Source organism: Toxorhynchites rutilus, chromosome 2 (assembly GCF_029784135.1).
Source record: "Toxorhynchites rutilus septentrionalis strain SRP chromosome 2, ASM2978413v1, whole genome shotgun sequence".
Lineage (NCBI taxonomy): Eukaryota > Metazoa > Arthropoda > Insecta > Diptera > Culicidae > Toxorhynchites > Toxorhynchites rutilus.
The window spans coordinates 108737171-108765097 of record NC_073745.1 but is presented as its reverse complement, the minus strand read 5'-3'; the positions used below and the strand labels follow the sequence as shown (position 1 = coordinate 108765097).

General features: G+C 41.3%; 1 protein-coding gene across 3 annotated transcripts; it reads right to left on the bottom strand.

Moving 5' to 3' along the window:
• Positions 1-1029: 1029 nt before the first annotated feature.
• On the bottom strand, positions 1030-27927 carry LOC129770301 (palmitoyltransferase Hip14). Of its 3 annotated transcripts, XR_008742090.1 has the most exons (5): positions 26365-27927; positions 5718-5880; positions 5534-5653; positions 4931-5478; positions 1030-4879 (listed from the first exon to the last, which is right to left on the bottom strand). XR_008742090.1 is itself a non-coding variant. In XM_055773033.1 (4 exons), exons 1-4 carry the CDS (start codon positions 27580-27582, stop codon positions 5108-5110), a joined length of 1872 nt encoding a protein of 623 aa, XP_055629008.1. In that variant the 5' UTR covers positions 27583-27927; the 3' UTR covers positions 1030-5107. The 3 variants fall into 3 exon arrangements, 2 of the variants coding, with proteins under 2 accessions (XP_055629008.1, XP_055629009.1); XM_055773033.1 differs by having other exon boundaries at positions 1030-5478; XM_055773034.1 differs by having other exon boundaries at positions 1030-5469.

The following is a 27927-nucleotide window of genomic DNA, read 5'->3' as shown; positions in this document are numbered from 1 at the left end:
CTGCTTTCAGAGATGATGGGTTTACGCACAGAATAGCAAACGTAGGAAGTATAACAAGGAAGAATTTTGTGTTCGTCAATCGCGTAGTACGTGTGAATTACCTCCACGAGCGGGGGCGGTTCGAATTCGCGTTCACTTATAAAATACGATGTGTTATAGATTAGGTACATCAACACTTATTTTTCTTAGCTGAGCTTATTGTATAGATATTTGTAAACACTAGATGCCTATTGTTCCGATGAATGCAAAACGTTGTTTCGGGGGAGATACTTGAAATACTATATACAGATTGTGCACACAAGCAATACTAGCCAAGTCAACGCCAACCAAATAGCAGAAGATACCTAAGACGGATTTCGCGCCAACTCATCAAAATGAATGGGATTGGCATGACCCTCTCAAAACTCAATGAAACTTTCTGGGCGTGAAGACCTTACCTAATTAAGCAACTTGACATACTTAGTTTTTTACTCGAAAATGATAAGTCCTACAAAAAATGATATATGGAAGAGTTTTAGGAAAATAATTGAATTTTCAGGACAAAATACTGAAAAAATATTTTTTGAAATCTTACACTAAAAATCGATTTCAAAAATTTCAATTTCAATTTCCCAAAATAGTCTTCTCAGATTTTGATGAAATGGTGGATAAATTGTAGATAAATATATGTCCTACAACTCTTCCATACATCGCAACTTGTGAATATTTAAGGCAAAAAAGTTTTCCTAACAAAAACTTTTTCAAGATTTTTCCTCGAAAATTTTCTATTTTTTTTTAACGGTTTTATTGACGCTTGTTTGTTTATTTGTATGTTTGTAACAAAAACTTGAAAATAAAATAAGTAAAAAAAACTTTTTAAGTTAAACGGTTTCTTTGTGATTAAACATAATAACAATACAGATAATGTACTAAAAGTTAGCAAATAATTAGCATAAGCAGTTAGCAGTTATCATACCCCTTCCTTCATTAATCAAGGACATTGGTGAGACTAAAATAAAACCGTGGGGCACGTTGGATTTTCATTATCCGCATTTAATGGTTTCATAATATGTTTCAATTCAGAGAGCAACGATAGCTCTCAAACAATAGCCATCTGCCAAAAATCTCTTGATCGGTCGGTCAGGTATCAAATAGTTGTTGTAGATTTAGATATCTATTAAGTGTCACTGTAGATATGATAATAAGAAATGGATTGTATAGATACCTAAAGGATGAATAAAATGGCTCTGCAGTTGTTTTAAAATTACCAGTCGTGACCGGCAGCGAATGTGAAGTGGCGGAAAAGAAATAGCATTACATTGTTTCTGCGTAATTTTCATCAGAATTCAACAAAGAAAAGTGTGACATTGTTTAGCAACATGAATAAAGCCGTGATCTCCAGGATTTGCAAGGATCTCAAATGCAGTGCTGGTATTAACAACCCCAAGTGTAACCGTAAGTTAGACCAGTTGCGACCAAAGCACTGTATATTACTTGATGGTACAGGAACCCACAATGTTTGTGTATGTATCATTCATGAAAATGTAAAATTAATGGATAACAGTTTGAGAACGATTTCGCATACAGTAGTCATGGGAAAATGCTTTGTTGTGTTCTATAACGTCACAGATTGCCATTTCGTGCTTGTAAGGATGGTGTTTCCAAAATATCAATTCATGAAGAAACAACTTTTCTATTAGAGGAAAGCGGAAAAGAAGAAATAGTTTTTCAACAATGGCTGACCACAGACCGTTGTAATTTGGAAACGATTTGAAAATCAATCGATGAATTTGTGCTGTATTTCGTTGATAAAGTAGACTAACTCATGGAGCATGACTTTATTTACAAACAGCAATCTTTTTTTTTGGCGAAATAAAAAAGAATTTCTGTCGCAAAGAGAAATAATAGTAATTTGTGATTTTTCAGAGAATTATCCATCCATAACTCAAAATGCGGCACAGGGTTATCACTGGAATAACTCGCAAGCACCTATTCGTCCATTTGAAATATACTACAAAAAAATGGTAAACTAGAAAACTAAGTTGTTTTCGAAGTTTTAATACACGACACTGTGGCAGTGCAGTTGCTTATCAAAAAATTGATAAAATTTGTCAGAAAAATAACGATTATACTAAAATAACTTTCATGTTCGATGGAACAGCAGCACACTACAACAACAAAAAGAATTTCGCCAGTCTGTGTTATTTCAAAAAAGTTTACGGGCTAGAAGCAGAATGGCATTTCTTTGCCATCTTCCACGGGAAAAGACCCTGTGATGCAATAGGAGGGACTGTACAACGAATGGCAAAGAGAACAGGTCTTGCCCAAGATTACGGAAACACAATCCAAACAGCACTAGAACTTTATGATTGGGCAGTTAAACAAAATGAAAAATGTACCACGAAATTGAATTTCTGTTACTCATCTAAAGAAGGCGAGTGAGCAGGGTTTGCCGATTGATCCTTCCTCAGAATAAACCGCTTTAGTTGATTCAAAAATGCTTTTACAGAAATCATTTCCCCCAGTGGCATTCTTTCGCTTTTACGTGTTACAAATCACGACACAAAAGAGAACGTGACAACTCTGCTCCGGTTCGCACTTCGTGACATACGAGCCAACAAACCAAAACCATCATGTACGCTTTCGGTGCAGATATTTTATTTTCTTCTTTGCGTTTAACAACCTCGAACCTCTCCATGCATCATGAAGCAGCAGGATCATACGGACTACGCAAAGCGAATGGTTCATATTCAACTAATGTAGCTGATCCTGATTCACAAGTCTCAGAGAGTGCAAACTATATGATTATTTAGCTAGATAGAGGCACAAGGAAGGGTAGTCAGATTATATTTTTCATTTTTAACGCTGCTATCCCTTGTAATAAATATATTAGGGTGCCAATGAATGTATGGGAAAATATTGACCCTAAAATTTCAAAAAGTTACCCTATATAGAATGTTCACCACCTCGAAAAAACACCCTTTGCCGAATTTCAGCTCAATCAGACATATGGGAGAGTGGCGCAAAGCGGTCAAAGTTTGAGTTTTTTTGAAAATCGAAAAATCACCGTAGAGGGGAGTAAAGGAAATTGGTATTTAAAAAAAATCGATTGATGCCAAATGTCTTCAAATTGCAAGATCTAGTGTCATCTCAAAAATTTGTTTTTTCGGAATACGAAACGAATCTCGACGTGTCATGCAATTTTAAGACATTTGGCATCAATTTTTTTTTAAACCCAGATTTCCGGCGATTTTTCGGTTTTCAAAAACTTAAATTTTAACGTTTGTAACACTAGTAAATGAAGTCCGAATGAGCTAATATTCTGCATAGGGTATATTATCGTGCAAATCAACATTTCGTAGCAGATACCGAATGAAAAAATGGGGATAACTATTTTTATTTGCACCCAAAACCATACTTTTCGTTTCGTACTCCGAAAAAAAAACGAAGTGCCGTTCTAGACAAAAAAAAAATTCGAGATGCCACTAGATCTCGACGTTTCATGCAATTTTAAGACATTCCTTCACTCCCCCTTGGGTGATTTTTGGATTTTCAAAAAACTCTAACTTTGACCGCTTTGCGCCACTTTCCCTTGATTCCGATTGAGCTGATATTTTGTATAGGGTGTTTCTTCGACGTGCTGAACATTTTTTATGGGGCAACTTTTTGAAATTCGAGATGACCATTTTCATTGGCACCCTAATGTACATGTTATAAGATCAGTTGAATAAAAACGAATTTAATGTCAAAAAATGTCATAAGTTTTATCACATTTGATTTGAAATTATTATTATTTATTTTCTTGTTTTGGGTTGGCTTTCTGTACTGGAAAAAGACATGAACTTAATTTTAATAAAATATTGAAAAACTTTTTGTAAGAAAAACTTTTTTGCCTTAAATATGCACAAGTTGCGATGCAGATAAATATGTATAATGTAGATAAATATGTATAATGTAGATAAATATGTAAATAATATTTACCTACAATTTATCCACTATTTCATATTTATCTACAATTTATCCACCATTTCATCAAAATCTGAGATGACCATTTTGAGAAAATCGACTTTTAGATTTTGAAATCATTTTTTTTTTTTCAGTGTAGAGTTTCAAAAAATATTTTTTTAGTGTTTTTTTTCTAAAAATTCAATTATTTATCTAAAACTCTTCCATAGACCACATTTTTGTAGGATTTACCATTTTCGAGTAAAAAAATGGTCAAAAATATTTAGCCCTTTCCTTAGTCCAGATAAATTTTCGGAAACCTAAGTATGTCAAGTCGCCTAATTAGCTAAGGTCTTCACGCCCAGAAAGTTTCATTCAATTTTGAGAGGGTCATGCCAACATCTGGTCGAATTGGCGCGAGATCCGTATACTATAACCAGCTTTTTGGTGGAATTTCGCACATTGTACCATGAATGGAAAACCCGAAGATGCCGTTTTCCTCTTCAAGATGATGATGATCCGAGTATCTTCCAGCAGTTGGTAAATTCTGTCTAATGAAGCATGTTTTTGTTTTGACGAAAACAAAAAGAATTAAATACGCCTTGATTTGTCGTATAAAATATTTTTTGGATACATGTAAACTCTATCTAATGGGAAATATTTTTCTATTGCTTAACTTTCTTCCCTAACAGCTTTGATATACATAGGTACCAAATATATACTTGTCTTTTCTGTATGTTTGACTTCATTCACGTCTTCTTCTTCCTACACGATTCTACTACACTCGTTTAAGCACATTTTAGTTACACTGTTATCGCAGCCCGCAAAAGCTTTTTATTTTACTTACATGGAATAGCTTTTTTTCAGTGCAAAAAGCCACATCTGAGAACGATGCACTTTCGAGAACCAATCGAAACATTCTGAATTAAGACGAGAGCCTTAGAACCTATCAAATCTAAATGAAAACAATAAAAACATAACACAACACCCGTTTCTAAACTACTACCTTTCCATCGGCATCGGTTCCCGCCGCTAGATTAATTTGCTCCGCAATCCGTTCCGAAGCATGCCCTCGATCACATGCTGTTTCATTTCCAGCTGTATCTCCCGCTTCAGACACACTTCCGGCCCGGTCCGTCGTTCTGTCTTCCTCCGCCGAGTCACTGGTTTGCCTCTGCTGCGCTCAGACGTACTGAAAGTTATCCGGCCGCAGCAAGGGTTCGTGTTCCACGTGTTTGTCGAAATCGAAATACTGCATCCAATCCGTGCGCAGCGGTTGTACCAAACCGAAGCAGCTGCACTCCAGAAAGTCGACCATATTCTTGATCGGACCGCGCGTAAACGGACTCTTGCCTCCCTTCGCCTGGAAGTGTCGATAACGGCCACGGTTCATCCGCTCGTTGGTTGTCATACCCAGGCACACCACTTGGTACGTTTGACAGATGGTTAGCACCGTGACCCATGACATGTGCAGCAATGCATTCGCCATAACCCAGCCGACCCACGGATTGCAAGAGCCGATGGCGATGATCGCATTCCAGAGACCTGATAACACTTAATGTATATTAAATTTGAAAATCATCTACGAGCCATCAACCAAAATGCATACCTTCGTCCATATTTATTTTGCACGCTTTCACGTAAAAATTAGCTCCACCGTACAGCATCCAACAGCACATGATCAGCAGCATCCAACAGAATCCCATGAAGTATTTGTGATTTTTTGCACCTAAAACACACAAATTCAAAGCCATTACGCTCATTACGATCCAGATATCAGACTCTGCTCTCACCTATACAGTTTCCAACCCATGGACAGTGATGATCGAAACGGGCTACGCATCGGTCACACACCGAACAATGCTTCGATCGAACGGGACGGCGCACCAAACAGGCAGAGCAGAAGGCCGATGGCTCGAAGCCACCGCCGCCGCGTTCCGACAGCTCAATGATTGTCTGGAAATTGTGTTAAAAATGAATTATTGATAAAATAATACAGGAATTTCCATGCGGTTGTCATTCAATGTTAGAGCAACAGAAATACAGCACATCAGCCACTCTTGGTGAGTGAATTATAAATTGTCCCGGCAAATCGCAATGTGGCAAATCGGAACGTTTGAAGTCAACAGAATCGTTCGATGACGTCGAATTGCAAGCTTTGTTGGACGTAGACGAACGTAAATCTTAACAACAAGCCACAGAACAGTTACATGTTAACCAATCAATCGTTTCCCGACGTTTAAAGGCTCTACCAGGTACAAATGAAAGTCATTTTTGCATCGGATATTTCAAGAATCCCAAGCGCAGAAGATCATACCAACCGGCCACATCAACCGCAGAGCAAGATCACCGATGAAACTGTTAAAAGTGTACGTTACACAAGTGATTTTTTCTTGATGACAATGCCTTGATGTGATTGGTTCTGCCAAAGAAAATGAAATATTGACGTAGGACTACATCTTTCATTTCTATACCGGAGTGTAAATGTGTGTAAAGTTTCGAAAACGAAAGCTTTACTCCGGAGATCGAGATTTTGAGCGTCAATAGCTCCTAAACAACTGAACGAAATGGTATGATAAACACTTAATTCGAAAGATAAAATGACTAGGCGTTATATACTTGTTAATTTTGACGTAGGACTACGTCTAACCGGAAGATATAGGGGGTGAAATGGAAATCTAGGCACTGAACAAGTAGGAAAAAATGCAAGATCGCAAAGGTTTTTGCATCAATTGATAGGAAATATATCTACGCATCTATCATAACGAATAACATTTCATTTTTCTTGAGATAAATAATTGAATAATTGTGAAATATCAAGCATTGTCAAAATGCACTATGTGCCCATTTTTGGTCCATTTTGTGCTCCTCAAATCGTACCGACCAAAACGGGCAACCAGAGCAGCAGCGAAATAGAATGAAGCACGATTGGAAAGGAAAACGAAAAAAATGAACGAAACATTGGTCGCAGTCTCACACATGCGTTATTCTCGAGCCAGCCAGTCAGCTTAAAAATCCCCGCTCCGCTGCCTTAACGATCATTCTTTGTGTGGACACCGACTGGACAACATCGTTGCTGGACGAGCTGGACGGCGAGGGATCGAGTGCCTTTCTCAAGGCAAGAGGGCGGAGGTGGTAGCGCTGGAGTAGAGTAATAGAGTAGAGTAGAGTTTTCAAAGGGCCTTTCTCAAGGCTAGAGACGAATGAACTGCAAAAGTTTAAAGTCTCTATAATACAAGACCTTCCTTCCTTCCTTCCGTAACGATCATTCTTTGTGTGGACACCGACTGGACAACATAGTTGCTGGACGAGCTGGACGGCGAGGGATCGAGTGCCTTTCTCAAGGCAAGAGGGCGGAGGTGGTAGCGCTGAAGTGAGTAGAGTAGAGTTTTCAAAGGGCCTTTCTCAAGGCTAGAGACGAATGAAAACTGCAAAAGTTTAAAGTCTCTATAATACAATACCTTCCTTCCTTCCTTCCGTAACGATCATTCTCATTCAAACCGTACACCACATCGGTTCGCATCACAACACATCAACAAACCAACCCAAGCAGCCATGTCTGGACATGGCAAAGGAGGAAAAGTGAAGGGAAAGGCAAAATCCCGCTCGAACCGTGTTGATCTGGAGTTCCCCGCAAGGGTAGCTAGGCCGAGCGCGTTAGTACCAGTTCAATAGTCCACCTAGCCGGAGTTATATAGTTTCGGCCGCCGAAGTGATCGAGTTAGCTGGCAAAGCTGCTCGCGACGATAAGAAAACCCGCATTAGGAACAGAACACATTCGGTTCGGTGGACATCAAGACAACAGGCAGTTGCAGCGAGTGGCGAGTGGCAAACGCAATCGCAAAACGGCATCAGGTAGCAGAAGAAAAAAGTTTGTTCTTTATACAAACTGCTTTGGTGGCAAATCCAGAACAAGGCGGCATCGAGGGCGTTCGAAATGGTTTTTTTCAAAACTACGAGTACTAAGTTTTCTAAATTGGAACCATTCCATAAAACAAGGCGCTTTTCAGGGCCATTAAACCTTCCAAAAAAGAGTTTAGGAGATACAGTTCAATGCTTTCTAAAACATTATCCAAAATAATAATAAAACACAAATTGATTTTTTCATAATTTGTTTGCCATCTGATGAGTATGTGAATTTGGCAGTTGTTCTGAGCTTATTGATAGTTGGGGACTTTCCAGATTATTCAATTTTCACCAATTCTTAAATTGTTTCCAGATTGAAAGTACAGTAATTTACAATTAGTTCGACATTTAGCTAATTGGACGGACATGTAACGCGACTTATTTAGTTGGACATTTTTGTAAACATAGAGATCCAAATTATGACCCCACATTGAAAGTCGACAGTGTACCACTGTCATCGCAAATGGTCAATTACAGGTTAAAATCGCCTCCAATGCGACACTGAGTGGCGCTTCGGCACGTCGCATTGAATGTAATTTACTGTAAAATATGTCACAAGCTGGATGGGAAGAAATTTTCCAACTGTGAAAGCTGTGGCGAGTGGCAAATGCAATCGCTAAACAAAAAGGTTTAGCCGAACAAGATGGGGGTATCGAGTGATAACAAAACAATAAACTCTTTAGATTGAAGATAATGTTGTGATCCTGAAAAGGACCCTTTTTAGCCTGCATGTGAATCCAACGAGCGAACAAATCGTAATGAATGTATTTTTTTGCCATCGCTCCCTTTTAACGCTCATTCGTTCGTCTCGTTGGACTCTCCCCTCTGGCTGAGTCTGCCGATTTGTCTCTATCCTGTGAGTGTGTACCGCTAGAGTATAAAACACGCGGACCCCAAAAAAATATCTTATTTTCTTTCAAACCGTAAACCCGTGTGGTTGTACGGCATCGGCATCGTGGACGTAACAAAGGAGGACAAGTTAAGGGAAAGGCAAAGTCTCACTCGAACCGTGCAGGTCTCCAGTTCCCTGTTGGTCGCATTCACTGATTGCTCCGCAAGGGTAACTAGGCCGAACGGATTGGTGTCGGAGCACCAGTATACCTAACAGCGATTATAGAGTTCCGGCCGTCGGAGTGCTCGAGTTGGCTTGCAAAACTGCTCACGACAATCAGACAACCCGCATCAAGAACAGAGCAGCTTCGGTTCGGCGCTCATCAAGGCAACAATTAATTTCAGTGAGTGGCAAAGTGTTTCTCCGGCACGTCGCATTAAATGTAATTTACTGAACAACATGTCACAAGCTGGATGGAAAGAAATTTTCCAACTGTGAAAGCTGTGGCGAGTGGCAAACGCAATAGCTAAGAAGAAAGGTTTAACCGAACAAGATGGGAATATCGAGTGATAACAAAAACACAACACCAAAGGTTCTTTTCAGAACCATCAACATATTCATAAAGAGTAAACAGTAAACTAATCCATTTTTCAGGTAGATAGGTAGGTATTCACGTAGGAGAAGAAAATAAAACAATATATTTAAAATATATATTTAACAAAAGCTGTCCCCTTTGTATAGTCCTACGTCACTCCGGTTATGTCCCCGACATTACCCACCCGTCTTTTTGATCCAGAAACTTGTTTCAGTAGCCTTAAAATTGCTATCAAAACAGGCTATCGAAATCACCAATCTGTATAAAAGCGAGCGCCGCTCGGAAATCCACTCAGTTATAATTGAGCAGCGATTGGAGCATGTTGTTGTTGTCACCAAGAGCCTGTTTGTGCACTTAGGCCAGAAGGGAATCCATCAGGAGGAGAGTAATGCCATTGAAAAGACGACCAAGAAAGTAACAGCATCGAAAATTGGTTCCGTTTGAGGCATCGGAGCAGCCGCCACACACACACACACACATACAGGCGCGTAACTTTCGTTTGATGGTTAACGTGAAGAATCCGGAATGATGCCATCGTTGCTGCAAAACAATCTGCCAGTTCCCCTTGGAATTGAAAATTACATTCAAGCGAAAGAGTTTATTTTAATGTTTTCTATTCATATAATAATGCGACCAAATACATATTGTTTTGTGATTTTTCAATCAAGTGCCATTAGCAGGAAAGCTTCTGAAGATTATTCTTCCCCATCAGTAGAATATTTTCGTATCCACTTTTGGATATGCATAAAACCTTGTGCATCCAACGTAACGCTCTCATTTTCGAAGTCCCCCAAATATTCATTTATTCATTCATTCAGAATGGATTCAGATTCAACTTCAAACAAATGATCACTAAATCAACGATAGTCCTACGTCAACCTTGCGGTTATACCACAGATATAACCCACTTCCTGTTTTTTGGCGAGGCATTCATAAGTTGCCTGAAAGATCGAAAACATGTGCAGCTTCCAATTGTCATTACTTTGAATAAAATATTTTAAACCGTTTAATAACAATGGACGCGTATTTTTAATTTTGAAACATCTAATTTCATATGCATACATTTGGTACTCTAAAGTCGGAAAGGCGACTTGGTGTGTAGTTTACCGTATTTATCGATAAGATGATAAGATATATTCGTCTCAATCCGGTTCTGTTAGGCCGTCCGTACTGAAACTGGATCTCAACTTGTCTTCATCTCAGCTGTCAAACTTGAGCTGAACTTCGATCCGCGCACGAAGCAACTCGAAACTGACAGGTATCGTTAAGTTTTGTCTGTCATCTTTAAATCGCAGAACCTGACTCTGGAACTTTTGTGAAACGACAAAGACAATGGATTTTCATATGGAATGAACACACTTCCAAAATAAAAATTATGAATAAAAAATATGTTTTTCGTATCAAATATGCATTCCGTGTAATTGAAAATCACATTTTACACTACTGGTGAAACAATCTTGATCGTAAATGGTGTCTAAAGATAATTTTATATAATAATAATAATAAGTTTTTGTGGGATTATCAGAAAAAATATAGAAAAGGGATTAAATTAGGGTCAGTACCAAATGTTTCAAATTATTAAATAATACCAAATAAAAATATTAATTCTAATTTTAACGATTTAAAACTGCCTTCAGGCCTGCCAATCTGATAGAGATTGTAATTTGTCATATAATCACCAATGTCGCCACAGATGTCGACACCGTTAAATTTCTTTGACAAATCTTTGAACTAACCAGGGATGCCAGGTTTGGAGATTAATTTGTTTACATGATTTTTCAATTTGTAGCACAGATTTTTAAAATCGACAATTCCACATTTTTCCGTACATGAAATATATCATTAAACTACTATAGTGAATTGAAAATATTCATTTTGCTTAAAATAAATATTTTTGTTCAGCAACAGAATCTATTCAATGTTCATGTTATATCATGATAGTATGTTCATGTGGTTGAATATATGAATTTATGACGAAATTCATATTGATAGAATTCATTCGTCTGTTATTAAACTTTTGTCCAAATTAAAAGCATTTTAATCATAGAATACATGTATAGATTGCTTAACCCTTTCACGTACAACATCGAGTCTCACTCGCTGTGAAATGATTGTGCCAAAAGTACAACATAAAGGCTCTCTCGTTGTACGCTTAACTTTTTAAGTTAAACGGTTTCATCGTGATTAAACGTAAAAACAATACAGGCTTGCCATTTTGTAGCGGCGACCTTTTTGGATTTATATTGTTCATAATGTAGTGTGCTCTCCAAGTCAATACTATTCATTTGATACACATATCCCAATCCCAAAATTCTATTTGCTTTTACATTTTAATGAATCGTTGACACCTATTTCATACATAAACAACTTTCCTTTGATGAAACAAAATAATATGGCATCTTTTTAACGAACCACAGAAAATGACGCGAACAAAAATTGAACGAAAATGTTGTGAACTTCAAACAGCGGCAACTCATGCTAGTTTGCTTCCAACAGGTTGAGTCAACCTTGTCAACTGGTTGCCCCGTGTGCGGACTCCCATTTGATTTCACATACTTTCAACCTTCGTCAAGTTGAAGTTGGTTTACAGTTGAACCGTGTGCGGACGGCCTCACGGTCAAAAAAGTTAATGAGCTTAAAATCAAACAAACGTAATGGATAAAAAATTTAAGCTTTCGCGGAAATTGGAAATGAAAACGACATTGAAGCATTCCAAAACGGAATACGAGGGTAGTGCAATAAGTACTTAGCCTACAAGAAAAAAAAACTAAAATTTCGGAAAAGTGGCGATTATTCCTCAACATAGTCTTCTTTTAGCTCGATACACTTGACCCAGCGATGCTCCAACTTCTTTGATCCGTCTGAAAAATACTTTTTCTCGAGGTTTGCAAAGTAGACCTCCACGGTGATGACCTCCTCATTCGACTGAAATTTCTGCCCGGCGAGTGACTTTTTCAAGTTCGCAGTGCAATTCGACCAATTTTTTCCATTTTTCTAAAATCCGCGGACACGCCCGCTTCCACTCACGGTCAAACAAAACTACGAATCCGATTCGGCTGAAATTTTGACAGTAGTGGTTACGAGAGTGTACTACACCGTGTATTTTTACTAAAAATATAGTTAGGGGGTTGACTCCTTTAAAACGCCTCCTTTAGAGCGGATTAATAAAAAAATTGAGAGTTTTCAAACGCATATTACTCAAAATCGTTAAATTGCTGGAATAATTTTCTGTCTAATGGTATATAACACAACATATGCCGCATTAACGATTTCGAGTAATATGCGTTTGAAAACTAAATTTTCGAACAAAAAATACATTAAAATAGTTAAACAATTTGACGACTAAAATGGGTATGTTTTTTTTCGATTGCATTAACCACTCGCTTTCCTCCCCGATGCAACGAGCAATCTTTTTGCCTGCATTTCGACGTTAGCTCACAATGTGAATCGATGCGTATCACCATTTTTAGGACAAACAGACATATGTAAGATGGCAGAATCAATGGAGGGATGATCTTGAAAGATGATTTTACTCTATTATCCTTAAAGTTCAATCTATTCGGGCTCAATTCACGTCTTTATTGTGTAGGTCTTGCTACTAACAATTTATGTAATTGTAGTCCAAATATTTATCTAATTGAAGCTTGAATAGTCACGACTTTAATATTATATTCCCCATATATGTCATATATGCCCGTTTCATTTCCTCGAATGCACTTGCCCATTCTCCTTTTGTATGCATAAGCAGAACTTAGCACCCAACGAGATCAGTTCACAACAGCAGCTACACGAACTTTCCAAGAAAGCACTCATAGGATACTCAATATGCATCACCTGGTTATAAAGTTATTACAACCCTCTACAATTTTCCGGACAATGTGGCAACGAAGGATAAAAAGCTATTTTTATCTATAATATATTTCTGAAGTCATAGATTTATTTGACTTAGGCTTATATTTATGTAGATCTAAACTATTTAGACTTGTGTTTAAAAATGATAAATGATGACTCCTTCTTTTGTATAATTGAAAAAACAGAAAAAAATTGTAGTATGTAATGACTTCAATGGTATTTTGGGGACATTTTTGAACAGAATGTGGTTTCGGATTCTACCACGTTATTTCATCCTGACGTCGAGAACCCCTCGTCGTCCAACATGCAGTAGTTGCGGTATCAATAATTAAACGTTCGACAATAAATGGAGAACCCGATAATGTTGGAACGTCATTGCTAGAATTGTAAAAACAAAAACAAACTAGATATTTGCTCCTCGTGTTGAAACCCGAATGAACAGAACATTTTTTACTTAACTCATAATTTAAAATAATCTGAAAAGGAAAATAATTGTGAAAAAATAAGCATTGAACTATCTTGGATTTATAGTTAGTGAATTAGAATAGCCTAAAAAGAAATTGTATAACTAATTAAAACATATTTCTAGGACACGTATCTAACCTAAATTGTGAATTGCGCTATCTTAACACTCCTATAGTCGCGCATTGGTCTGTCAGACCGAGAAATCAATAATTCGTTAATTTTTCAGAAAATATCAACACTACGACTTTGCGATTCTCTCTAGCTTCGTTATTCGTCGTTCGTCATCGTTCAACGTATCGCATGTGTTGGTACAAAGGGAACGTGTGCCACTTTTTCCTAGTTCCTAGAAATCCTTTTACAAAATCTTTTTATGCCCCATCTAAAAAAAGGCATTAATTCTTAGTTTACCAAGAATACAGAGAAAAAGAATATTAGAAATATGCAAACTTTATATTCCAGAACCTTTATCATCTGGTAATTATCTAGAAGGTCGTTATACATTCTTCTCTTCGATAAAAGACCCGAAAAACATGCAACAACTGCATGAAATATAAAAAATATGTTTGCTTCAAGCATGCAGTTATGCTAAAGGGTGTGTCACATCAAATTGCATCACGGAAAAAACGCTGTAGAAATTTAATTTTTAGGAATTATATCTTCAGCTTTCGCTTATAATCAGATAAGAGTGTATAGATTACGTTGGCCATGCTTCACTGTCAATTTTTCGTAAATTTGGAAAAATGTCGTCGAACGAAAAAGAGCTTCGTGAATTAATCCTGCGCACTCATTTCGAGAATCCGGAGTTATCACATCGGGACATCGGTAAGATGCTGGGAATCGTCCAATCCACGGTCAGCAGAGTACTAAAACGATACTTCGAGAACCTAACCATCGACCGGAAGGTGAAGAACGACAAAAATGGATGCTCCGTCAGTGAAAAAGATCACAAGCGCGTAGTTAAGCAGTTTAGACGTGATCCGAGAAGTTCGGTCCGGGATGTCGCCAATAAGCTGAATTTGTCAAGTTCATTCGTCCAGCGGACCAAGTAGCGGGAGGGTTTTTTGCGTACATACAAGGTTCCGACGGCTCCTAACCGCGACGAAAGGCAAAACATGGTGGGGAAACGCGAGCCCGGAAGCTGTACACCGAAATGCTGACGAAGCCGCATTGCCTGGTAATGGACGACGAAACCTACGTCAAAGCGGACTTTCGTCAGCTGCCGGGCCTGTTGTTCTTCTCCGCAGAGGACAAATTCAGCGTTCCGGAGGAGATTCGCAAGCAGAAACTATCCAAGTTTGCCAAAAAGTACATGGTGTGGCAAGCGATATGCTCTTGCGGAAAGCGGAGCGCCCCCTTCGTGATGACCGGCACGGTAAACGGGCAGGTTTACCTTAAGGAGTGCCTACAGAAGCGCTTACTACCACTATTGAAGCAGAACGAGGGCCCGACCATCTTCTGGCCGGATCTCGCTTCGCGCCACTATTCAAAGGACGTGTTGGAGTGGTACGAAGCCAACGGGGTCACCTTCGTGCCAAAGGAAATGAACCCGCCCAACGCGCCGGAGCTTCGCCCAATAGAGAAATATTGGGCGATTATGAAGCAGGCCCTCCGGAAGAACCCAAAAGTTGCCAAATCGGAGGCGGACTTCAAGAGAAAATAGATTTCTGTTCAAAAAAGACTCTTTATGAATATGTTGATGGTTCTGAAAAGAACCTTTGGTGTTGTGTTTTTGTTATCACTCGATATTCCCATCTTGTTCGGTTAAACCTTCCTGTTTAGCTATTGCGTTTGCCACTCGCCACAGCTTTCACAGTTGGAAAATTTCTTCCCATCCAGCTTGTGACATGTTGTTCAGTAAATTACATTTAATGCGACGTGCCGGAGAAACACTTTGCCACTTACTGAAACTAATTGTTACCTTGATGAGCGCCGAACCGAAGCTGCTCTGTTCTTGATGCGGGTTTTCTGATTGTCGTGAGCAGCTTTACAAGCCAACTCGAGCACTCCGACGGCCGAAACTCTATAATCGCTGTTAGGTATACTGGTGCTCCGACACCAATCCGTTCGGCCTAGTTACCCTTGCGGAGCAATCAGTGAATGCGACCAACAGGGAACTGGAGACCTGCACGGTTCGAGTGAGACTTTGCCTTTCCCTTAACTTGTCCTCCTTTGTTACGCCCACGATGCCGATGCCGTACAACCACACGGGTTTACGGTTTGAAAGAAAATAAGATATTTTTTTGGGGTCCGCGTTTTTTATACTCTAGCGGTACACACTCACAGAATAGAGACAAATCGGCAGACTCAGTCAGAGGGGCGAGTCCAACGAGACGAACGAATGAGCGTTAAAAGGGAGCGATGGCAAAAAAATACATTCATTACGATTTGTTCGCTCGTTGGATTTACATGAAGGCTAAAAAGGGTCCTTTTCAGGATCACAAAATTATCTTCAATCTAAAGAGTTTATTGTTTTGTTATCACTCGATATTCCCATCTTGTTCGGCTAAACCTTCCTGTTTAGCGATTTGTTGCCACTCGCCACAGCTTTCACAGTTGGAAAAATGTCCAACTAAATAAGTCGCATTACATGTCCGTCCAATTAGCTAAATGTCGAACTAATTGTAAATTACTGTACTTTCAATCTGGAAACAATTTAAGAATTGGTGAAAATTGAATAATCAGGAAAGTCCCCAACTATCAATAAGATCAGAACAACTGCCAAATTCACATACTCATCAGATCCTGGCAAACAAATTATGAAAAAATCAATTTGTGTTTAATTATTATTTTGGATAATGTTTTAAAAAGCATTAAACTGTAATTCCTAAACTCTTTTTTGGAAGGTTTAATGGCCCTGAAAAGCGCCTTGTTTTATGGAATGGTTCCAATTTAGAAAACTTAGTACTCGTGGTTTTGAAAAAAAACATTTCGAACGCCCTCGATGCCGCCTTGTTCTGGATTTGCCACCAAAGCAGATTGTGTAAAGAACAAACTTTTTTCTTCTGCTACCTGATGCCGTTTTGCGATTGCGTTTGCCACTCGCCACTCGCTGCAACTGCCTGTTGTCTTGATGTCCACCGAACCGAATGTGTTCTGTTCCGAATGCGGGTTTTATTATCGTCGCGAGCAGCTTTGCCAGCTAACTCGATAATCGGCGGCCGAAACTATATGTCGCCTGCTAGGCGAACCGATGTGGTGTACGGTTTGAATGAGAATGATCGTTACGGAAGGAAGGAAGGTATTGTATTATAGAGACTTTAAACTTTTGCAGTTCATTCGTCTCTAGCCTTGAGAAAGGCCCTTTGAAAACTCTACTCTACTCTATTACTCTACTCCAGCGCTACCACCTCCGCCCTCTTGCCTTGAGAAAGGCACTCGATCCCTCGCCGTCCAGCTCGTCCAGCAACGATGTTGTCCAGTCGGTGTCCACACAAAGAATGATCGTTACGGCAGCGGAGCGGGGATTTTTAAGCTGACTGGCTGGCTCGAGAATTACGCATGTGTGAGACGACCAATGTTTCGTTCATTTTTTTCTTTTTCCTTTCGAATCGTGCTTCATTCTATTTCGCTGCTGCTCTGGTTGCCCGTTTTGGTCGGTACGATTTGAGGAGCACAAAATGGACCAATCAAAAATGGGCACATAGTGCATTTTGACAATGCTTGATATTTCACAATTATTCAATTATTTATCTCAAGAAAAATGAAATGTTATTCGTTATGTTAGATGCGTAGATATATTTCCTATCAATTGATGCAAAAACCTTTGCGATCTATTGAGAAATGCTCGAGTTATAAGCGTTCCAAATCTTGCATTTTTTCCTACTTGTTCAGTGCCTAGATTTCCATTTCACCCCCTATATCTTCCGGTTAGACGTAGTCCTACGTCAAAAAAACTACAACCTGACGTTGTACAGAACCTTATGGACGGGGTAAAGAGGAAGGTGCGAGCTTACGGGCTTGGGCTCGAAGTATGAATAATAAGAAAATGCCAAAAGTTGTTTAATAGTTTTTATTTTACTGTCTAAAATTTTCAAAAGGATCGGTCTACTGGGCGAATTTCTACAGCGTTTTCTCCGTGATGCAATTTGATGTGACACACCCTTTATGTTCCGATTCTTACTCCAATGAAACCACAATCGATTAATACGTTTTTATGTCATTTTACAGCTCTTTATACTTCCATGAATTATATTCAGTTGCTTACTTTTAATTAATAACAGTGAAAAATTCGAATTTCGTTATTTGTGTTGGAGTATCGAAAATTACTCTGTTTTGATGAGGCTGAATTAAATGACTATTAAAACATAATAAAGACGAAGGAAACAGATTTTTTGGAGTTTTTTCATTCAATCATACTCTCTTCTTCAAATAAATGCCAATAAAGCCTGAAAAATACACAATGGCAACATTACAGAGAAGTTTAATTTTCGGTCTGTGACACCGTGCGCGAGTATACGTGTTATGATTTTGCACGCGAGTACAGGAGGGTTAATTACTATTCAAAGAAGAAACTGTAAAATTGTAAGTTTAAAACATATGCCTAAGAGGAGAAAATTATAATAAAAACTATTTTTGAGCTAAAGCTGATTCAAATCAAAAAATTAAATCTTTGAGAACGGGCCTGCTAAGAAAACAGTTTAACATTCTTTAGAATTTTACACTCAACTCCTTCTGGACGATGGCGCAAAACGAGAATGATTCGCAGGTGCAATGCAATTGTGCTTTATGTGTCGAACCCGATGATTACGACGACATGGTGGCATGTGATTCTTGCCAGTTGTAGCAACATTACTCCTGTGCGAAGGTCAGTCCCAATGTCAAGGATCGAAAATGGAACTGTCCCACCTGCGAGCCCTCATGCAAGGATGGTAGTAAAGATGTCCCGAAGAACGACGGTAACAAAACCAAACTAAAACACCCCGTATCCGACGTATGCCCTTCTAAATCGGACTCGAAGGGTGCCAAGCCGAAGATTCCTACAAAGCAACCGGATGCGCTGGAGGTTCCTAAGAAGACGGTGGCAAAGTCTACGGCTGGTAGCGAAATTTCCAAAAGATCGAAGAAATGAATGACGATAGTGTTACATCCAGTACACGAGCTCGTTTGGAACTCGAGCTGAAAGCATTGGAGGAACAGCAACGGATTCAAGAAGAAGATTTAGCGGAAAAAAAGAAGTTAAAGGATCTCCATCGAAAACTTGAGGACGAGCTACGGGAGGAGTTGGCGATCGAAGTGAGACGAATCGCCCAAGCGAAAGTAGAAGATGGCAAACGAGAGCGAATTTCGAAGACAACAAATGGCGATTAAGAAACATTCAGCTGAGAAGAAGGCGAAGCTCATTCGGCAGGCATCTCAGTACGGCAGTAGCCGTGGTAGCAGGGCGAGTGGCGGCATTAGTGTCACTGATTCAAGGGTCAAAGTGAAGGATTGGTTGCAGAACACAAACCAGCAGATTGAGGGAATGAAAATCGATTCCACGTCAGTAGTTGAACCAATATCAGGTCTCAAAAAGGTACCCTTAGAATTCAACATTAACAGCAACATACTTGTCGATAAGGTCGATAAGATATCAGAACTTCCTAATCCTAATAAGGTCCAACCAAGAAAACCTCTGGTTAGTAAGGGCAATCAAAAAAAGTAGAACGAATTACATGATTCTATCTTGCAAGATAATACTAAAACACAAGATAATTTTAATAGGCGTGAATCGTCTAAAGTAAATTCCAACTCGGGAATGCAAGATGGTATTGGGGAAGATGGGGGTAGTGTGTTAAATCAGTCTCAACCAAAACAAAACGGAGATCGAAGATCTGAAGATAACTGTCAGGATTCGACATAGTCAAGTCAGGATCAAGGAAATGATGAACGTGGTGATCAACAACCGAACCAGGAAAACAACCCAGAACGGACCGAGGATCGCATCAACAATGTACAACAATCTAGAGGGTACAACGAATCGACAATTGGCTGCAAGACATGTTATGGGGAAGGATTTGCCGAGTTTTTCTGGCAACCCGGAAGAATGACCAATATGGATAAGCAACTTCCAGCGCTCTACAACAACTTGTGGATTCTCCGATGATGAAAATCTCATCCGTCTTCAGCGATGTCTGAAGGGACCGGCTCTTGAAGCAGTGCGAAGCCGATTGCTTTATCCCGCAGGTGTACCACACGTTATCAAAACTTTAAAGATGCGATACGGACGTCCGGAAACACTCATTCGATCCATGACAGAACGAGTTCGACAGTTACCATCCCTGTAAGCCAACGATCTGGAGAGCATAATAGAATTCGGACTGGCTGTGGATAACTCTGCAACATCTCAAGAACATGGGATATATGGCACATCTATGCAATCCTTCATTGTTACATGATTTGGTGGGGAAATTGCCTGTTGATTATCGTCTCAAGTGGTCGGCAATCAAGAGTGAAAATCAAGCTGTGGATCTCTGTATGTTTGGGAGGTTCATGTCAGGTTTAGCGGATGACTTCCCATGTGTGAAACCAAAGGTCAAGCAGCGGTCGTTTGTCCAGACTCATGCGGAACCGGAATCATCGTTGAATGAACCGATTAACAACATCACACTAGTTAGAAGAACACCGAAAAAAACGTGCGCGGTTTGTAAAGTAGAAGGACACAGAGTACCAGAATGCCATGTTCCGAAGGCGAAGCGATTGAAGTGGAATGCAAAATCCGAAGCTGGCATATTTGTTGGATATTCCGAGCATTCGAAGGGCCTTCGAGTGTTCAATCCATGGACTGGAAAAGTATTTGTGTCTCGTGACGTCGTCTACGTGAGCGAAGCTAGCGGAAATGCCATGCAGATGTCGGAAGCTGAACCTGTGAATGAAATGATGGAATTAATGAGTGAAGAGATCGTTGAAGGTAATGAAGCTATCGGCTTGCCAACTGGTTCCACCGAAGGCAATGATGAAAATCAAAAAGACCTGTCGTTGGAGGACGATTTGGAGGACGAGACGGACTACGACAGCGCGAATGATAGTATCGAGACAATTCGGACAGCATCACCTTCGCTACCCTCGCAACAAGAAGAGCAGCGATATGCGGGAGCGCCGTATTCCAGGCAAGTACTATAATTTCGATTTGACGTATAGTGTACTTCCTGAAACATTTGTTGAATCTCAGGTAATCGGCAATGAGCGGGAAACTGAGCCGCAGACGGTCGGTCAAGCAATGGAGGCTGACGATCATGAGCTGTGGCGTGAGGCTATGGAAGCTGAGATGCAGGCGTTGAGAAGCAACAAGACGTGGAAATTAACAGAGCTACCAGCGGGAAGAAAAGTTTTGAAGTGCAAGTGGGTCTTCAAGCGGAAACTCAATTCGGACGGATCTGTGCAGAAGTATAAAGCAAGGCTCGGCATCAAAGGGTTCTCGCAAGTCAAGGGAGTCGACTATAACGAGACGTACTCACCGGTGGTGAGACTCGCAAGCATTCGATTTCTGTTGGCACTGTCAGCGCAGCAGGATATGCGTATACACCAAATGGATGCCGTTACAGCGTTTCTTCAGGGAGAGTTGTCCGACGAAGAAATCTGTATGGAGCAGCCTGAAGGATTCGTTGATAGGAAGTCTCCGAAGAAAGTTTGTCGTCTGCTGAAGGCTCTGTATGGATTGAAGCAAGCGAGTCGTGTCTGGAACACGAAATTGGATGCGGAGCTGAAGCGTATGGGTTTGAAGCGATCTAGCTTCGATCCGTGCGTATACTTCAAGATCGAAGGAAATACTATTCTGGTGGTCGCTGTATACGTGGACGATTTCTTGCTGTTCTCGACGGATCAAGATTGAATCGACACCGTGAAGCTGATGACGAAGTTCCACATGAAAGACCTAGGAGAGGCCAAGCGGGTTCTCGGCATGCGAATCACCAGAAGTAAGGACGCTGTTATGCTGGATCAAGAAAGGTATGTGGAGGAACTACTGGAGCAATTCAACATGACCAATTGCAACACAGTGTCGATACCCATGGACCCACATCAGCGATTGAAGAAAGCAGGACCAAGAACGGAAGAACAGAAGCAACAAATGGGAAAGGTTCCGTTTCGTGAATTGGTGGGAGGATTGCAGTTTTTGGCGCACTGCACACGGTCGGATATCGCTTATGCCGTAAACGCAGTGAGCAGTTTCAACAGTGATCCTAACGAGATACACTGGGCAGCGGCTAAAAGAATTCTCCGGTACCTGAAGGGCACAAAATCCAACAAGCTGACTTTCCACAACTGAACCATCGTTCGAAGGATATAGTGACGCGGATTGGGGCAACGATTTGGAAACTCGTCGTTCTGTCACAGGGTATACCTTTCAGTACGGTGGCGGATCAGTGGCGTGGAGTTGTAGGCGACAACCAACAGTGGCGTTGTCCACAACTGAAGCGGAATACATGGCTCTATCAGGTGCAACACAGGAAGCTGTTTGGTGGCGAGGTTTTCTCAACGAGATGTTTCAGATTGATGTTACTGTCCCGATCTTCTGCGATAACCAAAGCGCAATCTGTTTGGCGGAAAAGGAGATCAGTTATTTACCTCGAAGTAAACACATCGATCTAAGGCACCACTTTGTACACGAACAACTGGAATCCAAGGCGATCTTGTTGCATCACGTCAAATCCGAACTCCAGAAGGCGGATGTTCTTACCAAACCCATTCCGGTAGGCCGTCATACTGAAGCAGTGAAGAATCTTGGAATTCAACAAATTCATGGTTAAGGAGGGGATGTTGATAATAGTGATAATTATGAAGCCAAGGGATATGCACATAAAGCTTCGGAGCATGAATTAACATCTACCAAACCAGGTCATTGCTGGTATCTTCCAGTGGGTATTGTATTAAACCCGATGAAACCGACCAAGTTGAGATTGATTTGGGATGCAGCTGCTACGGTTGACGGTGTCTCTCTCAACTCGGCGTTGTTGAAGGGTCCTGATTTCCTAACATGTCTTCCGTTCGTCATTAGTAACTTTCGACTCTACCGTTTTGCTCTAACCGGAGACATTAAGGAAATGTTTCATCGCTTCTTCATACGAACTCAAGATCGGCAATTTCTAAGATTTCTGTTTAGGGATCACCCAAGACAAGATCCAGTGATCTACGTCATGGACGTAACAGTCTTCGGTGCATTGTGCTCACCAAGTAGCGCTCAATACATTAAAAACTTGAATTCAAAAGAGTTCGAAGCTGAATTCCCACGAGCAGTAACAGCTATCATTCATCGCCATTACGTGACAGTTTCGGAACAGTGGAAGAAGCAGTGAAAATCGGCAGCGAGGTGAAGAAAATTCATGCGCATGGAGGATTCGAAATCCGGAATTTCTTGTCCAACGTTCCAGAGATTGCAGCACAAGTAGGAGAAAAGTCGATGGCGATAGAGAAGAATATTCGAGCGGAAAAAAGTGAGCAAATTGAGTCGGTATTGGGTATGAAATGGATACCGAGCAATGACACATCTACCTATACCATTTCCTTAAGAGACAACCTGCAACACGTTTTAGAAGAGTCGTACGTCCATACTAAACGAGAAGTCTTACGCACTGCAATGAGCTTCTTCGATCCAATAGGACTGATTTCGTTTTTCCTGATCCACGGAAGGATATTGATGCAGGGGTTCCCGGAATAAATCGCCACAGAAAACGACTGCAACAGAAACCACCGCTTATAAAATGTGTAGTAGGCTATAAATATTGTGGCGCGGTATTGTATTTCAAAACAAGAATTAACCGGGCAAACGTATCGCCCCAGGCAAACGTAACGCCCCGGGCAGACGTATACCGTCCGACGCTCGCTAGAGCTCGGTCGGACATTGCTAAAGGATCGTATCCTATGTTTCAAACTAACCGGGCAATCAGTGGATCCCAGGTTTGCGTGCGAGACACCGCCGCTTCCGACGGCGGGTCGGCGGTGGACTCGGATTGCGTCATCTTGGCGGCATGGGCCGCCTCGATTCCTTATCCTCGCCAAATGGGGACTTCGTCCCCATTACATTGTCCTCAGAATAAATTTCGAAAAACGAGAACAAGAGAATAAATTTATAATAGAAATGTGAGGCACATGATGTTTTTCCCGCGCCAAATATTTCTAGCCTACTACACTTTTTCTAAGCGGTTGTTTCTGTTGCAGTTGTTTACTGTGGCGATTTATTCCGGTCACCTGATGCAGGACATATGGGCAGCCGGAACTGGATGGGACGACAAAATTAATGAGAAACTAAGGTCACAGTGGAATAATTGGATTAATCTCGTTCCGAATCTTGAACGCTTACGAATTCCGAGATGCTATTTCCCGAGAGCCGTTCAAGAAACTTATTCGAATTTACAAGTTCATGTATTCGTCGACGCGAGCCGATCTGCGTATGCATGTGCGGTATATTTCCGCATTGAGATGCAAAATCAAAAGTAGCTCCCTTGAAGATGCCGACTGTTCCACGTTTTGAACTACAAGCAGCTGTCCTAGGATCTCGCCTTCTCAACAGCGTGATATCCATGCACGCTCTCCCCGTGACAAAGCGTGTTTCATGGTCCGATTCCAGCACTGTTCTCGCTTGGATAAGATCAGACCAGCGCCGATATCATCAGTATGTGGGGTTCCGAATCGGGGAGATATTAGCGACAACGGATGTTAGTGAATGGAGGAAGATCGGATCGACATTGAACGTGTCGGATGATGCAACAAAATGGGGTTCAGGCCCAAATATCAGCTCTGACAGTCGATGGTTTCGTGGACCAGAGTTTCTGAGGGCACCGGAAGAATCCTGGCCGCTATATGACGAAAAGGATGTTTCCACAGAAGAGGAGGTAATCACCTGTAACGTACATTGTCCTATACAGGAACCACTGGTGGAAGCGGATAGATTCAGCACGTGGAAGAAGCTCCATAGAGTATTAGCGTATGTACATAGATTCATGCATAATCTCAAACGTTCGCAATTAAAACAAACACTGTTCTACGGAGTGCTGACACAGGAAGAACTGGTGCGTGCAGAGCAATCACTGTGACGACAAGCACAAGGGGAGGCATTTGCAGCGGAAAGTCCCGTTCTTGAGAAGACGAAGGGAGAACCAGAAGCTCGACATGGAATTCTACCCAAATCCAGTGCCATCTACAGGTTATGGCCATTCATGGATGAGGACGGAGTGATACGTAAACGCAATCGGTTAGCGAATGCGGATTGGATACCGTATGGAACCAAGTAACCGGTTATTCTACCCAGTAAACATCCGATCACCTTTCTTCTTGTCGACTCATTTCATCGTCGCTTCCGTCACTGTAACCGTGAAACAGTTGTCAACGTGATGAGGCAACTCTACGATATTCCGAAGCTAAGATTGTTGCGGAAGTTTCGAAACGGTGTATTTGGTGTAAAGTTGTTCGTGCCTATCCTCGACCACCGCCCATGGCACCACTCCCAAAAGTACGGTTGACTCCGTTTGTGCGGCCGTTTACCTTTGTCGGTATAGACTATTTTGGTCCAGTGCTCGTGAAGGTGGGTCGGAATAACGTCAAGCGGTGGATAGCATTGTTCACCTGCTTGACCATACGCGCTCTGCATTTGGAAATCGTCCATAGTTTGTCAAAGGAATCCTGTGTTATGGCTGTGAGAAGATTCGTATCACGAAGAGGTGCACCGGCTGAGATATTCAGCGATAATGGGACTAACTTCCACGGGGCGAACAATCAACTGAAGCGGGAGATAGAGGAACGGAATAACCATCTAGCTACAACCTTCACCAACACTACTACTCGGTGGTCGTTCAACCCACCTGGTGCGCCACATATGGGTGGCGCGTGGGAACGAATGGTCCGCTCGGTGAAGACAGCAATCGGTGCCATTTTGGAAGCGCAGAGACGACCGTATGATGAGGTTTTCATGACAGTTATTATTAAAGCGGAGACGATGATAAATACAAGACCGTTGATGTAACTACCTTTAGAATCGGCGGATCATGAAGCCTTGACCCCAAACCATTTTCTCTTGGGAACTCAAGCGGTATAAAGCAGCCACCAACAATGCCCATGGATCATCGCACAACGTTGAATAGTGTATGGAAGCTAGCCCAGTATTTGTTGGATACATTATGGAAGCGTTGGATCAAAGAATATATGCCGGTGATTTCGAGAAGGTCAAAGTGGTTTGAAGACGTGAGGGAGATAAAAGAAGAAGATCTGGTGCTGATCGTGGACAGTACAGTGCGGAATCAATGGATCAGAGGGAAGGTGGTCAAGATTATCCTAGGAAAAGATGGACGCGTCAGACAATCATGGGTACAAACTGCAAGTGGAACCTCGCGTAGACCAGTGGTGAAGTTAGCGTTACTCGACGTCGTAGATGGTGGTAAATCGGAAGTCGTTCACAAGGCGTAAAGCCTTGTGGGGGAATGTGACGTCGAGAACCCCTCGTCGTCCAACATGCAGTAGTTGCGGTATCAATAATTGAAGGTTCGACAATTAATGGAGAACCCGATAATGTTGGAACGTCATTGCTAGAATCGTAAAAACAAAAACAAACTAGATATTTGCTCATCGTGTTGAAACCCGAATGAACAGAAGATTTTTTACTTAACTCATAATTTAAAATAATCTGAAAAAGAAAATAATTGTAAAAAAATAAGCATTGAACTATCTTGAATTTATAGTGAGTGAATTAGAATAGCCTAAAAAGAAATTGTATAACTAATTAAAACTTATTTCTAGAACACATATCTAACTTAAATTGGGAATTGTACTATCTTAATTACTATTCAAAGAAGAAACTGTAAAATTGTAAGTTTAAAACACTTACCCTGAACCGCTGCTCCTGGGTGGGTTGGATTACCCCCGGGTCTCCTCGCCAGGACTTCAGGAAACACACCCAGAGTCCGGCGCTACACGTTAGGAACGATACCGATGCGAGGAAAGACACCGTCGGCGCGATGTACGTCAGCCAGGTCACGTAGAACCACGCCTTGGTGGCCATATACACACTGAGGGGCAACAGCGCCATCAGCGTCTCGTCGAACAAGGTCTGCCCGATGGTGTGCGAAATGGCATACAGACAGCCCAGTAGGAATATTTTGATGATGATGTAAGTGTCGGCGCAAAATATTAGCCCGGCCAGATAGAACACGAGAAATGGGGTAGCGATCATACACCACCATCGGAATCGTTTATCCAAGGTAAACCGGATGATCATGTTGCGTCGTTGGGACTGCTGGGAAAGTTCTCGTACTTTTTCCGACACCTTCGATCCGATCCATATGGAACCCAGATGAGGCTGGAGCATAATTAGTGGAGTGTCCCCACGGAGATTTGGAACTTCCAGACTGGATTTCCCCTTCAGAATGAGTGTGCTTACGGCTGTTGCGTTTCGTGCAAGTATTGCCCAATGCAGTGCAGTATTTCCGTGAGTGTGATCCGCCAGACTCGGATTGGCGCCGAGAGTTAACAACAATCGCACAGGATCCAAGGCAGATATTTTCCATGCAGCCCACATAAGCGCAGTCATTCCTCCTCTATCCTGCAGGTCAGGATTAACTCCACGGGCAATGAAATAAGCCACCAATGCCGTGTGACCGAATTGCGCAGCCAAATGAATGCACGAACAACCTTCCGCATCTCGAAGGCTAGGATCTGCCCCAGCAGCCAACAGGAGGACCACAGCTCCTAAATGTCCTTGCCGGGTGGCCCAATGCAACGGAGTTGCGTTTAGTTCACCTCCAACGGCATCAACACTCGCTCCCTTATCCAAAAAATACTTTATAATGTCCTTTCTGTTATTGATAGCAGCCCAATGCAGTAACGTAACCGTTTCACTGTCCGGCTGGTTTACATCCCACCCAGCCTCGATCAGTTCCTTCACTCTGCCAATGGCCCCATACTGGGTAGCTTTCACAATGTCGAATCCACTGTAATCGTGTTCAACTGGGGCCACCGCGGATTCATGCGAAATTAATCCATCCCGATCGGTGCGCTCCGGTTCCGAACAGCCACCGGCAGCGGCGCTGCAGGCGCTTTGATACATTCTCAAAAGAGAAACTAAAACCTTCCAGGAAGAAAGTTATCACTCCTCACACTTCTGATAATCCACTGATTACAGGAGAAGAAAACTAGAATCCACTCCCAAAACAAATTCAGTTCTCCATTAAAACAGTTCGTTTCATCCACACGCAAAAGCCCTGATACTAGCCAAACACACAGAGATGGCTTTGTGCGCAATTAAACTGTTTAATTGACGTGTTTCAATAATTACTATCAATAATTAGTAGCGGATCATGAAAAGATTTTTCTCCAATGGGTCGCAGCGCTTTATCAATTCGCGAAAAATTCGATTTTTTTTCTGCCTCTGCTCTGACAGGAAGAAGTACGA

Bases quoted from the DNA above. Each gene is read 5' to 3' on its own strand.
- LOC129770301 (XM_055773033.1), bottom strand. From the start codon at position 27,582: ATGTATCAAAGCGCCTGCAGCGCCGCTGCCGGTGGCTGTTCGGAACCG. The intron at 5,654-5,717 runs GTGAGAGCAGAG...TGTGTGTTTTAG, and splicing joins ATGGGTTGGAAACTGTATAG to GTGCAAAAAATCACAAATAC. The intron at 5,479-5,533 runs GTATGCATTTTG...ATATACATTAAG, and splicing joins CAAAATAAATATGGACGAAG to TGTTATCAGGTCTCTGGAAT.